General features: G+C 41.1%; 1 protein-coding gene across 7 annotated transcripts in view; it reads left to right on the top strand.

Annotated features, from left to right (window-relative positions):
- Positions 1-15,607, top strand: part of FAM124B (family with sequence similarity 124 member B) — a 131,559-nt gene that overhangs the window by 29,184 nt on the left and 86,768 nt on the right. For 4 of the 7 annotated variants that reach the window (XM_033958759.1, XM_033958757.1, XM_033958756.1 and 1 more), the window contains exon 2: positions 7,594-8,336. The exons of 2 other annotated variants lie outside the window; for them this stretch is intronic. In XM_033958759.1, the coding sequence (XP_033814650.1) occupies positions 7,605-8,336 (732 nt within the window). In that variant the 5' untranslated portion in view covers positions 7,594-7,604. Of the gene's footprint in view, positions 1-7,593; positions 8,337-15,607 lie in introns of those variants that run through there. One more of the 7 variants, XM_033958755.1, reaches the window with a different exon arrangement.

The raw sequence follows: 15,607 nt of genomic DNA, 5'->3' as shown, positions 1-15,607 counted from the left end.
TAAATATTTCAGTCTGTGATCCATAATAACACTCCTAACTCAGAACCAGAATTTTGCATATACTTCTAGAATTATTTTTCTCTATATGCATCTCAAAATCTTCTTCCAATTGTAACCACTTTGAATAATTTTTTTTTGTCAGTCATAAATTTGACCACATTACTTATTGCTCCTATCGCCAGATCATTTATGAATATGTTAAACTACACAGGTCCCAGAACAGCTCCTTGGGGCATTCTACTGCTGACCATTTACATTTGGTCCTGGTCTCTGTTTTCTATCTTTTAGCCAGTTTCTAATCCAAAGAAGGGCTTGGCCTTCTATCCAGAACCGGTTAGGGCGTGGGCAAACTAGGCACATGCCTTGGGCCAAATATTATGAGGGTTCTGTCAGATATGCTCAGGATTCAGGAGACTAGAATTAGAACATAAGAAATGCCTGCACCGGATCAGACCTGCGGTCCATCCAGTCCGGTGATCCGCACACGCGGAGGCTCAGCCAGGCGTACCCTGACGCATACATTAGTCACTCGTATCCCTCAATGTGTCCTGCAAGAAGATGTGCGCCCAATTTTCCCTTAAATCCTAGAATGGTAGTTTCCTCCACCATCTCTTTCGGGAGAGAGTTCCAGGCGTTCACCACTCGCTGTGTGAAGCAGAACTTTCTGACATTTGTCCTGGCCGTGTCCCCTCTCAGCTTTAGGCCATGACCTCTGGTCCGAGTCTGGGTCACATTCGCCAATGTGAATAAGGCTATTTCTTGCTCTCCATCCTTTCCCCCTGCTGGTGAGTGAGCTTGCTCCATTTTGTCGATTCCTTTAGCAATTTAAAAGTCTCTATCAGATCCCCTCTCAGTCTTCTCTTCTCAAGGGTGAATAATCCCAGTTTTCTGAGGCGATCCTTGTAGCTCAAGTTCTCCATACCTTCTACTAGCTTCGTCGCTCGCCTCTGCACCTTCTCCAGCAGTGTTATATCCTTCTTCAGGTATGGAGACCAGTGTTGGACACAGTATTCCAAGTGTGGTCTGACCATTGCTCTATAAAGCGGCATTATGACCTCCCTTGATCTACTCGTGATTCCTTTCTTTATCATGCCTAACATCCTGTTAGCTTTCTTTGCCGCCGCTGCGCATTGAGCCGACGGCTTTAGGGTCCTGTCTATCAGTACCCCTAAGTCTTTTTCTTGTTCGCTCTTCCCCAATGTTATACCTAACAGTTTATACTCATGCTCCTTGTTTTTTCTGCCCAGGTGCATCACTTTGCATTTTTCCACATTAAAACTCATCTGCCAATTTTCTGCCCATCTCTCAAGTTGCTTCAAATCTCTCTGAAGTTCCTCGCTGTCTTTTTGTGACCTGATTGTCCGGCATAGCTTTGTGTCATCTGCAAACTTGACAAAATTGCCAACTGTCTGGATTTTTTTCAGGATTCTAAAAATTTGTAAATGATCTCTCTCAAAGCCAGAAGGATGACTAAGTGTGTGGATATTTTTCAGAGTTTAGCCCACCACAGATCTCTTCAAGGCTCTCCTATTACAGTGCAAAGGCTGTGGTAGGATCCAGACAGTTGAAAGGCATCTAGTCACAAAAAGAAGGGACTGAGATGTAAAGATAGTGTTTCCTAACTCCTTCAAGCCAAGTATCCCCGAGCTCCGAGCAGCAGGGATTTTGAAATTGGCATTTTATTGCTAAATAGTAATTAACTAGGTAACATAAATAACAAATACAGGTCACTGGAACTGGTGTATAGACTAAGGCATACTTTGCATGATTTGCTATATTTTAGTCTCACATAAAACTAGCCTCTTCTTGAAAGGTGGTATATCATTCTTACAAACTGAGTGAAAATGAAGAATGACACTTAGATAGGGCCTGCTTAAAAAGTTACTATTAGTGACCAAAACAGTTTTATCTTTTGTCTGGGAAAATGAAACTCTCACACACACACATTCCACTTGCCCTCAGACACTCTGCCCTTCTCTCTCAGAGAGACTCATATTCCTCCATTGTCACTATATCCACATTACCCCTCTCCTCAAGTCACTTCATTGGCTCCCTATCAGTTTCCGTTTACAGTTCAGACTCCTCTTAATGACCTACAGGGGTATTCACTCCGCAGCTCCTCAGCATCTCTCCTCTCTCCCCACACTCCTCCCCCCTTCCCAGGCACACCGCTCATCAGATAAGTTTCTCTTATCTGTACCCTTCTCTACACCCAACTCCAGACTCCATCTTATCTACTTTGCTGCACCATATGCCTGGAACACCATCTCTAACATTCAAATCCAGACTCAAACCCTACATTTTTGAAGCTGCTTTGAATTCCAAACTCCAACCCACCTGCTAAGCACCAATATTTGTCATATTATTCTCTCCGTAATTCCCTCACCTGAGTACTGTGTATAGATGCATCTTCTTGTCCAGTTTGTTTGTCATGACTGGATTGCAAACTCTTTTGAGCAGGGACTATCTCTTCTATGTTTTGATGTTCAGCACAAAGAAAAGAATTCAACAGGACTACAGTGTGCATCAAACAACAAAAAACCAAGAAGTAATACTGGAGAAACGATGTACTTGATGTAAAGTCTTTTATTTCAAACAATAAACATAGTTCTAGTGTGGTCCACCTTTTAGATAAAGGAACAAGAACATAAGCAATGCCTCTGCTGGGTCAGACCTGAGGTCCATCGTGCCCAGTAGTCCGCTCATGCGGCGGCTCAACAGGTCCAGGACCTGTGCAGTAATCCTCTATCTATACCCCTCTATCCCCTTTTCCAGCAGGAAATTGTCCAATCCTTTCTTGAACCCCAGTACCATACTCTGCCCTATTACGCTCTCTGGAAGCGCATTCCAGGTGTCCACCACACATTGGGTAAAGAAGACCATGTATTGATCAACGCATCTTCCTCAGGGGTCCTTTCCAAATAGTTCCTTTATGGGCCACAAGAGCGTATGGAGACTTGGAAAAAAGCATGAATACCTTAGCACGCTGCATATCGGTGGATGGCTGATAGGCAGCGCGCTAAGGTATTCACGCACTTTTCCGAATCTTGGCTCCTCCATACAATCTATTGTTTGAAATAAAAGACTCGACATCAAGTACATTATTTCTGCACTATTTCTTCTTGATTTTTTTTATGTTCAGCGCTGTTTATTAGCGCTTTAAAAATAATAAGTTGTAGCAATAGTTTTATGTCTCATTGGATTGGGAGTTACAAGATCAACAGGCTGTTCTTGCACCTCAACACATAACAGTTACTGCAAAATGTCTAAAACTCTCTTTGATGTTATAACGAACTATGTTAAAAAGTTTTGATATCACCTCTGGAACGACAGTACACAATGCTGCCACTGCAAAAGACTATGCACAAACTTGTGCAAAAAAGATGAGTTGGAACCTTACAGTATCATAGCAGCTCTAACTCCCAGGACTCAAAGAGCACAACCTTATTTGTGGCTAAATTTACCATAAATATTACACCAGGTCCTAAAATACTTGTACAATGCCTAGTGAGAAAACAGAACAATGGGACTGTTGCAAGATTTCTATACAGAAACATTACAATTAATAAATTCAGAATGTTGTCTGAGTACTTTATTTTTCCATTTGCTTGGTCATAGTGTCTGTTGGGGTTTTCTCTGGTTTTCCCCTCTATCTTTGTAGGGTGCTCTGTCGATTTGACATATCTTCATGACCCCCTTCCTTCTCTGTATTCTTACCTATTCTGTCCAGCATCTACCCTTTATGTCCTTGTCGTTTTGTACCATTGTAATCAGTATTGCCATTCTGTGTCCCCATTCCCTCCATCCAGCATTCTTCATGTGTGCCTCTATCCCTATCCTCCTTCCATGTTTAGCATCTCTGTGAATCACTTCTCTATTTTTTTCTGCCTATACCTCCCACCATGTGACATGCTTGTCTTTCTCTCAATTCCTTTCTCTCCCCCTGCGATCTGCATCTTTTCCTCATTGAGTCCAATGTACCCTCATCCTCCCCCAATCCAGTCTCTTTCTCACTGCCCTCCCCCAGTTCGTAAGCACCTTTTCTTCTTCCACTCTGAGTCCAGCAGCACCTTTCCGTCTCTCTTTTCTGCCCCAATCTAGCGGTACTTCTTCTTCTCTCCTCCCCCCATACATCATCTAGGTCCAGCAGCACCTCTCCCTTTCATCTCCCACCACCACTCAGGTCCAGCAGCACCTCTCCCTTCCCCCTCCCCTTGTTCAGCAGTACCTCTTCCTTCCCTCTCCATGTCCAGCAGCATATCTCCCTTCTCTTATCCCCCCCCAATCATGTCCAGGAGCACCTCTCCCTTTCATTTCTCACCATCACCCAGATCCAGCAGCACTCTCTCCTCCCCTTTTCCTCCAGGTCCAGCAGCATCTCTCCATTCTCCCAGTCCAGCAGTACCTATCCCCTCCCCCCATGTCCAGCAGCACCTCATCTCTCTGTCTCCCACCCAGGTCCAACAGCACCTTGCCCTTCCTCTCCAAGTCCAGCAGCACCTCTATCTCGCCTTTTCCCTTCCCCAGCAGCAGCAGCTCACCATGTGCTTTTACTTTTCCCACACAGCTGTAGGTAGCGTCAGTGTAGCAATTCCATCAGGCAACCTTGGGGCCTTTGCTAAGCCAGCTCCATCTCCAATGATGCAACGTCCTCTTTCCTCAGAGGCAAGCCCGACCTGGCAGAGGCCCCGAGGCTGCCTGACAGAATCGCTACACTAACGCTACTGACATATGTGTGGGGGAAGTAAAAGCACATGATGAGCTGTTGCTGCTAGTCCAGGGACTAGGGGAGAGAAGATGACAACGATGGCAGCAGCGGTGGAAGGAGGGCGAGAGACTTGTGGTGCCATGTAACCGCTTGGGAACCTCTGCTGAAGGAGAATCTGAGCTTTGTGCAGGATCTTTGGAGAGAATCAGTGGAACCAGTGAGTGTTGTGGGGGTGAGGGAGAGGAGAAGATTATTGCAAAGGAGTAGGGCTAAAGAATGGGAGAAAGTGAAGGGTCAGCTGTCAATTGAGGAAAAGAACTGGCAGAAAATACCAGAATTTTACGTGAAGTTCGCTAGACTTTATAGGAGGTGGGGTGCTGCCTGAATGAGCACTTGATCCAATGCAAAATATAGACTTGTATGAAAAAATATAAGACAATAGATCTTAACTGTACTCTCAGACACCTGAATGGCAAATCATTAAAGATTTCAAATGCCAATATTACAGGTGAAGGTATCAATCATCGAGTACCAGTTTTTTGATGAAAGTGCTCAAAATATTCAAATAATAACTTATCTTTAAATTTGTAGAAGTGCTCAAAACCCTACGGGGACCCGTTTCACCATTAGGCTTCTTCAGGGGTCAGAGTTCTAAAATACATAAATAAATAAATGTTAATGACTAAAATTGTCTTATATAATCTTAAATATCAATAAATAAATAAATAAACGAAAGGACTAGACGCTGTGTATGAAATTTAAACAGTATGTGCAAAAACTATGTGCTATGTGCAAAATTTAACCATATTCTAACACATTTTAAAACTAAAATAAAATAAAATCCTGACAGAGTACTTACTAAGATGTACGCTCGAGTTGACGAGACAAAAATGAGCACTTGAACATTAGAACAGCACTAGAAAAGAGAGATACAGTGCATGTACTTGTAAATGGAGAGGGCAGTCTCATATAAATAAAGCTTCTCTTTGAAAATCTGGGCTGGAATGGAGAAGTTCACTGGTACAAATGTTCCTGTTCACATAACTAATTGAAGGGAAGTTTTTAGCCCAGGGAATTTATCCTGTTAATTATTAAATTACTTGGGCAAAATCCTTTGAATAATTCCTAACAACTGCTTCCATTCTGCCTATATCCTTTCAGAAGCATCAAAAAAAGCTAAATATTTTATTTTGCTTCTTCTATTTGTGGAGTTTTTTTCACACATAAAACAATGTAAATTTATAGCTTGGATACATTGCCCTTAAATCTCACTCTTTCAGGCAGTCCACCCTTGAAATCTGATTTGCACCAGAGGCCATAGCATAGAAAGTTAAAATGACTTGCCTAGCTTTCCTGGTTGTTAGCCCACTGCTGCAAAGCTGTCAAGTTACCTATTTCCAGTAGGTAGACTGGCTAGATCTGTTTTTGAACTTACATCACAATTCAGTATTTTATATGTAATCCTGAAACCACCAACTAAAATCAACGCATCAGGTTCCATAATGTACCAGGATAGAGTTGCAGAAATCCAGGACTGGCTCAGAATTTCCCTCCTGGAACTGGTAACTTGGTAGCTCTCCAGCTCTAACCATTAAGCCACTCCATTCAAAGCATGAGCTTGCATAGTCCCCATGCTCACTCACAAACTATAATGCTATCATTTCCATAGCTGAGCTATGCACTTTTCCCTGCTACTTTTGGAGAGGTGAAAAAATATGTTTGCATAGGGTCCAGTATAGTGTTAATTTGGCTCCTCTGCTATCCCATGACTCATTAATTTTTTTGAGGAGTCTCACATGAATGACTTTAGTCAAATATCTTTTGAAATCTAAATACACATATCAACCAACATGTTATTTTATGCCTTAAATAAATCTATTAAATTGGTAAGGTAAGACTTACCTTTGCTGAACCCATGCCGACTCATTCCTATTAATCTGTATCTGAAATACAGTCAGTAATTTAATCTAGCTTTAACCATTTTGTCTAGCCTTGCAAATCTATAACTCCCTAGAGCTTATCTTGAGCCCTTCCTAAAACTGGTTTTACATTGACCACCCTCCAAACTCAGATTTTGTGGCCATTTTGCATGATGGATTATACTGTAGATTACTAGTAACAAGATAGCAGTTTCATGTTTGAGCTCTTTCAGAACTCTAGCGTGAATTCCATCTCGTCCTTGTGATTTGTTGTTCTTGACTTTGTCAGTTTGATCTATTACATCTTTTAGACTTACAGTTATACACGTTAGTTGTTCTAGAACAGTGACCCTCAGCTCGGTCCTGGCGTACCCCCTTGCCAGTCAGGTTTTCGGGATATCCACATTGAATTTGCATAAACTTAATTTGCACGCACTGCGTACATTATATGCAAATTTCTTTCATGCATATTCATTGTGAATATCTTGAAAACCTAACTGACAAGGGGATACTCCAGGACCCAGTTAAGAAACACTGTTCTAGAACATCCCGATCAGAGGAGGCTTCTGATTTGGGTATGATCCCCACCATCTTCTTGAAGAAAAGAAACATTAGTTTTTCTACTATTACCTTGTGCTTCTTGTGCATTCTTTTTACCCCTTCTTGATCATGAAATGGACAAACTGATTCCTGCTTTCCATTTTCTGAAAAATGCCCTTGTGGCGTTAACTGTGACTTCCATTCTCATCACTAAACTGCACTGGCCTTCATTTGGTGCATGTTAGCATCTTACCTGCAAGTGGGAATATCACTGAGGCCAAAGGATTAAATGTAACACAAGATGTTAAGAAATAAAACTGTGCAAATGCATGCAATTTTCTTGATTATTATTATTATTTTTTTAGCTTTAAAAACATTTTTTAATGTATCCTTTAATGTGACTTTTTTAACAAAATATTTTTTCAGGTGACTTTACAATGGATGAAAGAGGGGAGTCCTTGAACATGACTGTTCATCTTCTTGCTAGTTCTGGAGATTTATCACTTCTACAGAGAACAATTGATCAACTTGTGCATTGGATTTGTCCAGGTATTCAACTTTTTCTTGTATCTGCACGGGTTCGTTCATTTAAGTACTACGAAAAATATCACAAAAAGAGGTCTGGTTTTCCGGGGATGTCGGTTCTGCTCTTTCTCCATGAAGACTTGGGTGAAGAGCGAATTGTCCAGATGGTTCATTTTTTCCAGCATCCCCCATGGCAATACCACCACACTGAAAATTCCAGTGGAAGATTTTGTTCCTACATGCTTGCCAGTCAGGACTTTTATAGTCTGGATGCCCATATGCCGGTTTGGGGTATAAGGCAGGTTCATTATGGCACTGAAATCCTGCGTGTGACCCTGTATTGTCATTTTGACAACTATGAGGATGCGGTCAGACTGTATGAAATGATCTTACAGAAGGAAGCAACTGTGCAGAAAAGTAACTTCTGCTTTTTTGTGCTGTATTCAACGGAAAGTGTTTCTGTGCAGTTCTCCTTAAAACAATTGCCTCCTGGAGTACCTGTGGAGCTGAAGGAATCATCTGTACTGCAGTTCAGGGTGCAAGAAATTGGTCAGCTCGTGCCTCTTTTACCTAATCAGTGTATTCCCATCAGCAACACACGATGGCAAACTCAAGACTATGATGGAAACAAAATTCTGCTTCAGGTACAGTTCTGGTGATCATCTTCCCCACATTCACATAAATGTTTTTTCTAGGTGACTTTTATAAGCAAACTAAGCACCCTTGGTTTGTACCCTCAAGTGACTGGGTTGGAAACTGGTTGAGTTGGAGGCAACAAATAGAGTTCACCATGAGGATAGGGGCATTACGGTGTCAGGTCAAAAGCGCGCCGGGACAAAGGTACGCGCAGACAATTGAGCGCAGCGCGGAGGTGCGCGCCGCAGAAAATTACTGTTTTTACGGCTCTGACGGGGGGGCGTGGGGGGAATCCCCACTTTACTTAATAGAGATCGCGCCGTGTTGTGGGGGCGTTGTGGGGGGTGTGGGGGGTTGTAACCCCCCATATTTTACTAAAAACTTCACTTTTTCCCTGTTTTTAGGGAAAAAGTGAAGTTTACAGTAAAATGTGGAGGGTTACAACCCCCCAAACCCCCCACAACGCCGGCGCGATCTCTATTAAGTAAACTGGGGGGGCTCCCCAACAAAACCCCCCCGTCGGAGCCCCTAAAAACTGTAATTTTCTTCGGCGCGCACCTCCATCTTGTGCTCAGTTGTCGGCGCGCGCCTCCGTCTTGTGCTCAGTTGTCGGCGCGCGCCTTTGTCTTTCGCCGACTTGTCTATGAACCGGGCATTACCATTAGTGTGCTTGATCTGGTTCTTTCCAGTATTTTTTTCTAAGTGATATTGCAGAGAGACAGGAAAAGGTTTGCTTCTTTGTGGATGATACCAAACTCTGCAACCTGGAAAATGTAGACAATAACACAAGGAAGGACCTAACAACAATTGAGAAATAGTCCAGAGTATGGCAGATAAGGTTTAATGCTACAAAAAAAAAACCCCAAACCTGGTCATTTATTAGGTCTATAAGAACCCAAGGTAGTTAGTGGTACAGTATAGGAGATTATATACTTTGGTGTATGAAAGAATACCAGAATCTGGGGATATCCTATCTGATCCCAAGGTGGCCAAACAAGGAGAAAAGGTGATAGCAAAAACAAGAAGGTTGCTTGGGTGCATAGGGAGAAGAATGGCCAGCAGAAGTCTCTGGTGAGATCTCATCTGGAGTCCAAGTGCAAATCTGGAGACTGCACCTGCACAAAGATATAAGTGGGATGGAGTCAGTGCAGAGGTTGGCTAATAAAATGGCAAATGGTCTTTGTCCTAAAGCATATGGGAGTTAGACATAAAGATCTGGGGGCCCAATATTCAGCAGGCAACACTCAGCATTTTGCTGACCGCCACCGGCTTTATGCCCAGATATTCCATGCTGGGGGAGAGTATGGCACAGTGGTTAAAGCTACAGCCTCAGCATCCTGAGGTTGTGGGTTCAAACTCATGTTGCTCCTTGTGACCCTGGGCAAGTCACTTAATCCCCCCCATTGCCCCAGGTACGTTAGATAGATTGTGAGCCTGTTGGAACAAGCAGGGAAAAATGCTTGAGTGTCTGAATAAATTCATGTAAACCATTCTGAGCTCCCTTGAAAATTGAATAAATAAATGTCCAGCCTCTGGCATTGAATTTCTTGGTTTCCAGAGCCAGCTATGGAGCACCACATAAAGATATGACTGACCTTTATGTGGTGATCTTGGTCATTTAAGTGCAGAACATTGGCACTTAACCGCCAAGTACCGACTCTGCCGCAGGAATGCCCTCAAAATAGTCAGGTTTGACTTAGATACTAACTCATCATTTTCAGCAACACTCACCAGTTTACTGCTGCTGAAAATGACTGTTTAGCCCTGAAACAGTTAATTGCTTAACTGAAACAGTAAAATTGCTTTGAATACCAACCCCCTGTATTTCACACCTTTTTCTCTAGTAGGTCAAGGTGATTTTACATTCAGGTACAGTAGATACAGTACTCCCCCAAAATTTGCAGGGGTTCCATTCCAGGGACACCTGCGAATTTTTAAAAACCGCAAATACGTGTTTTTTTTCGCCTGTCAAAAGGCAGGAGAGGGCAGCTGGGGCGCTGGTGGGTGCAGTAAATCCCTCGTGGTGTGCTCCGACCGCCTCTTACTGTTACTAAAGTCAGGGTCACATAGAGCAGCACTAGGATTTTGATCTCACTAAGAGTGCAGAGGCAGCAGCTCTACAAGTGAGCCACACTCTCCTCTCTAAGAAAGATAATAAAAATATTACTCCATGTTATAAATGCATAAGAGACATGCCACTTTATGCTGAAAGCAAGTTCTGGAACAACAGGGTCATAGGATGAAGGGAAAAGAAATGTGGTGGGATAGAACAGCCTCCCAGTGGAGGTGCAGGAGATGAGGACAGTATTGGACTTGAAGAAGCATGGGACATATACAGAGAATGTGCGATGGAGAGGAAAGGATTGTAGAGCTGGTGTAGACGAGCAGACTGAAAAGAGTATGCCATATGGGCTTTATCTGCCATTATTCTCTCTGTTTCTGAAACCCAACCAGGTCGTGCATGTGCAAGACCGGAGGGCTAGGACTTCGATGGGAAGATAGGACTCATCAGGAAACCAAGGTGGCATGGGGGCCCCTTCTGGTGATTTAGTCAGGTCATGACCTGTTTGGGCCGCCGCGGGAGCGGACTGCTGGGCGTGATGGACCTATGGTCTGACCCGGCGGAGGCACTGCTTATGTGCTTATGTTCTTATGTATTGTATTTTCTTTATCATCAAGAAGAGACATATGTTTACCCTTTGTTTATATAAAACCCTGGCTTTTTTTCTATGGTGCTTTAGAGACTCATAAATAATTGAGTGTCTGGAAATATTTCGCATCCTGCATTTTCTTCATGCTGTAAAAATGTGCCAACTTGGGCATACAGTATTTGGTTCTGTCCCATGTGGGTTGGACATAAATTTTTTTTCCACATCTCTCAATTATGTGAACTAAAACCCACATTTTCTCAGAAATCATTTCAAATAATATATGTCTTTTAGCATTCTTGGGCTGTCAGATGTCTTTATGGCACCCTGAGGCAGCACTGGTTTTATCCCAAAGCATGAATAAACACATATTTATAATTCTGCCCATAAAGAAAAGATGACAGCATCGGTCTGTCTGCAGTTGGAATTCCTTAAAGCCATTTAGTTAAACCCAGAAATGAATGGTGTGATCCAGAAGATGCAACCCAGAAATAGACAAGTTTTCTTATCAGGAATCCCATCACTCTCTGCAAGTAGGCTCACATTAAATAATGACTCATAAGTGATGATAGAGGAAGGGGCAGGGATTCATGAGTCGGAGTATTTGCTGTGTCAGGTCTACTTTTAAAGCAGAATAGTGTTTTGTTCTGTTTGTTTAATAGAAGTGCATGTTTGCTTTTAAGGCTTATATGTTTTCATTTTCTGAAAATTTGATAATACACTAATGTGTGCTTTAGTTTGTCAAGGGAAATTTAGTTATGAAGGCACTAGTTTTCAAAAATTTGTTTTTTTAACTTAAGAGATGATAATTAATCTCAGTGCAATCATTTTATGAATATTATTGCAAATGATAATGTTGCAAATATAAACTGCAATTATATTCAGCCAACATTTGCCTATCCTTCTGGGCCATTTCTAAATTTGTCCCTTCATTTTCAAGATTTGTCTATTTGTCATGGAGGTATTTAAATGTGTCTGTCATATCTCTCCTCTGCTGCTTTATTTCAAAGTATGAGAGCTTTAAGTCTGATTCCATATTATTTATGATGAAGATCACTGACCATTTTAGTAGCCGCACTCTGGACTGACTCATTCTGTTTCTACTTTTTGAAGGTACAGTCTCCAAATCCAAATGAGACACCACTTGTACCTCTTTTTCCTGCTGGTTGTTCCTTTCCCTATGCACCTAAATATTATTCTGGCCTTTCGACATATTTGAATATTAAACTTAAGAACAATAGTAATCAAAAAATCAAACTATAAACACACTTACTAAAAAGCAAATGATGAATGAGTGGTCTTTATTCTAATTCCTCAAAGATATATCCAAGCTTCAGATACGATTCTTGTAGTTTTTAGATCTACAGTGTGTTGCGTATGCAGAAGGCCATCAACAAAAACAATTGTCATTAAAATTGGAGGAAAAAGCCTCGGAGCCCCTCCACTGCCCACCAAGGTTTGGCAAAGAAATTGGCAGTTTATACTCGGTCAGAAATACGTCATTGGCATAAAAAAACCTCCTGAATTCCAACTACAACTTATTAAATAGCCTTATGCAATGCAAGTAATCTGTGTATTAATCAGTTATATGCAAACGGTATTAAAGCATTGACCAAACTGAGTTACTTATCTCAGGGAGGATTCACTGCACTGACATCAATCAGCGTTTCGCCATCTAGCTACTTAAGGATGCTTTCTTCTCCCACTCCATTGAAAATCACTTCATCACACACTTTCCTGCATATTTGGCCATCACAAGATCATCAGATATAATCACCCCAGTCATAGGCAGCCAGTTTTGGGAGGCAGCTGTTTTGGGAGGCTAAAGTTAGTGGGACCGGGTCAGGGTGGGGCCTGAGTCCTTAATTGTCTGACAACATTCAGCAAAGTAAATGCAGATAACACATATATTAATATCTAAATTTAATAAAAGGTATTAGATGACAAAGAAAATTAAATAATGCAGACCAGTAAATATATAGGTCTTTAAGGCAACTGAATTTAAGTAGTGTCAGTAGATGATGCCTACGCCTCTATAGAGGCCTTCAGTCACTTGGTCTCCTTCTCTCTCTACTCTAGTACATGCCTGCTACCCATCTGCCCTTTTCTTTCTCTGTTTCATATAATATCTGCCCCTTTCTCTCACACACATATTTTTCCCCCAACCCTCAGAGAGTTTGTTGATTTTGCTATTTTATAGATTAGAAACTATGTGAACCTCAGGTTGCTCAAACTGAGAGCTCTTTAGCTGCACAGTATAATTGGAAGCAGGGTGGATTTGATTTAAATTACTAGTCAGAAAGACCTGATTTAAATCATAGTTTTCTACAGATTCATTCTTGCTGGTATAATCTTAATATTTACAAATGGATGTCATCATAATAGGCCAGTTCTTTGTATGCGGCTCAAAACAGTTCATTACAGAGTTCTAACATCTTGTGGGAGCGTTAGCTTGATTCCACCCATTCTTTTCAGAGCTGCTGCTGAAAAATGATTGTTACGGAAGTATTTAGCAATTTCAACGACATTAGTCTTTATTTCTGAGATACTGAAGTCTTTGGCTAGGAGGTGCAGCAAATAAGCACTGCAGCCATATGTTATTAGCTTGGTATTCTCTTCATGCGCTTCTAAATTTTTTCTTATCTTGGATACATTTACAGCATTATCTGTGACTCAACTGCATACTAGGGCATTTGAATTTTTGCTCAAATTTTATTAAAACTTTTGCGGCTACTTCCTAGAAATATTCTGCTGTATGTGCATTTAATGAGGTATCAATTGTTTCTGCAAGCGACATTCCCTTCTTCTATTGTTATTATACAAGCAAATACAACAGAATCATCGTGAACATTACTCCACCATCAAGACTTACTAAAAGATTTAAACATTGCATGAATATACTGCTTCATGCTATATAATTAAAAACGAATCCTTATTTCATGATGAATAATATTTTGATTATGTTTATTGAAAGCTTCTATACCGCTACTAATGACTGGGGAGTCAATTCAAAGTGGTTTACATGAGCTTCTGTAATGGTGTTAAAATACATGAGCTTCTGTAAAAGTGTTACAATAGAGTTAGCATTTGTTTTTTTTAGATGGTTTTCAATACAGACACATTTATACCATAATCAATTATCCTATGTATATGTGCACATTTATATCATAGTTAATCATCCTACGTATTATGGCGGATTACAAAAGAATTATCAAGGATGTATTACAAAAAGATCTTACCAAAAAGATATCTGGCCATTTTCAAAGATAGTAAGAAATGAGTATGGCTAGTTGTTTTGAGTAGGTGGCTTTAGTGAGAGGCGATATTTGAAACTTGCGGTGTTATTTCTTTTTCAGGGATTTCTTGAAGAGTATGGTCTTTATTTATTTTCTAAAAGTTTTGTAGTCTAGGGATGCCGTCAGTAGATTGGCGATTTGATTGTCTAGTTTGGCTGCTTGAATGGCTAGGAGGCCATCATTTAGTTTTTTCTATTTGACCTCCTTAATTGGGGGGTATGAGAATGGGGTGTGAGTTTTCCTATGTCTGGTTGAGGTGTTGTGGATGAGGCGGTTGTTCAGGTAGTTTAGGCTGTCTCTGTATAAAGTCTTAAATAGCAGACAGTAGAATTTAAATTGTATTCTTGCTGGGATTGGAAGCCAATGCGATTTGAGATATGCTTCTGTAATGTGGTCATGTTTCTTCAATGAGTAGATGAGTCTCAGTGCTGTGTTTTGGATTGTTTGTAGTTGTTTTGTTATTGTTGCAGGGCAGGGGAGATAGAGTAGTCTAGTAGGTCTAGTATTAGGGACTGTACTATGAGCTGGAATTGTGTTTTCTCGAAGAATTTCCTAACTTGTCTTAAGTTTCTCATGACTGAGAATGATTTTTGTATTGTTTTATTGATTTGCGGCTGCATGGTGCAGCATCTGTCGATTGTTATTCCTAGTAATTTTAGAGTGGGTTGTATTGGGTAGTTGATTGCGTTGATTTCAATGTTGGTTATGGTTGGTATTTTATTGTTTTCGAGGAGGATGAATTTAGTTTTGAATTTAGTTTGTGATCTTTCATCCAAGTCGCTACTGATTTTAGTGTTTGGTGTATTGTGTCTGTCATGGAGAGTTTTGGTTGATCGAAAGGTACAAGAATGGTGATGTCATCTGCATAGCTGTAGGAGGTTATGCCTTGTTTGTCCAGGTGGGTGCTGAGGGAGGCTATATAGAGGTTGAAGAGTGTGGGAGATAGAGGGGATCCTTGGGGAATGCCGCAGGGGTTTGACCAAGGTTCAGATTTTTCTTTGTCTGATTTTCTTCTATAGGTTCTTGATTTTAGGAATCCTTCAAACCACGAGTATACTTTATCTGTGATACCTATTGTATCTAGGATTTGTAGTAGGATGTTATGATCCACCAGGTCGAATGCAACGGTCAGGTCTAGTTGTATGAGCATCATTTTTTTTCCTGTGCTGAGATGTTGTCTGGCTGTGTCTAAGAGGGATCCTAGTAGTGTTTCCGTGCTGAAGTTGGTTCTGAAGTCAGTCTGCGTGGGATGGAGTATGTTTTGGTTTTCTAGGTAATTGGTGAGGAATTTGGCAACTAGTCCTTCTAATATTTTGACATAGAGTGGAATAGAGG

This window comes from Geotrypetes seraphini, chromosome 9 (assembly GCF_902459505.1).
Source record: "Geotrypetes seraphini chromosome 9, aGeoSer1.1, whole genome shotgun sequence".
In the NCBI taxonomy this organism is placed as follows: Eukaryota; Metazoa; Chordata; class Amphibia; order Gymnophiona; family Dermophiidae; genus Geotrypetes; species Geotrypetes seraphini.
The sequence above is the reverse complement of the archived record's forward strand: the minus strand, read 5'-3'. Positions and strand labels throughout refer to the sequence as shown.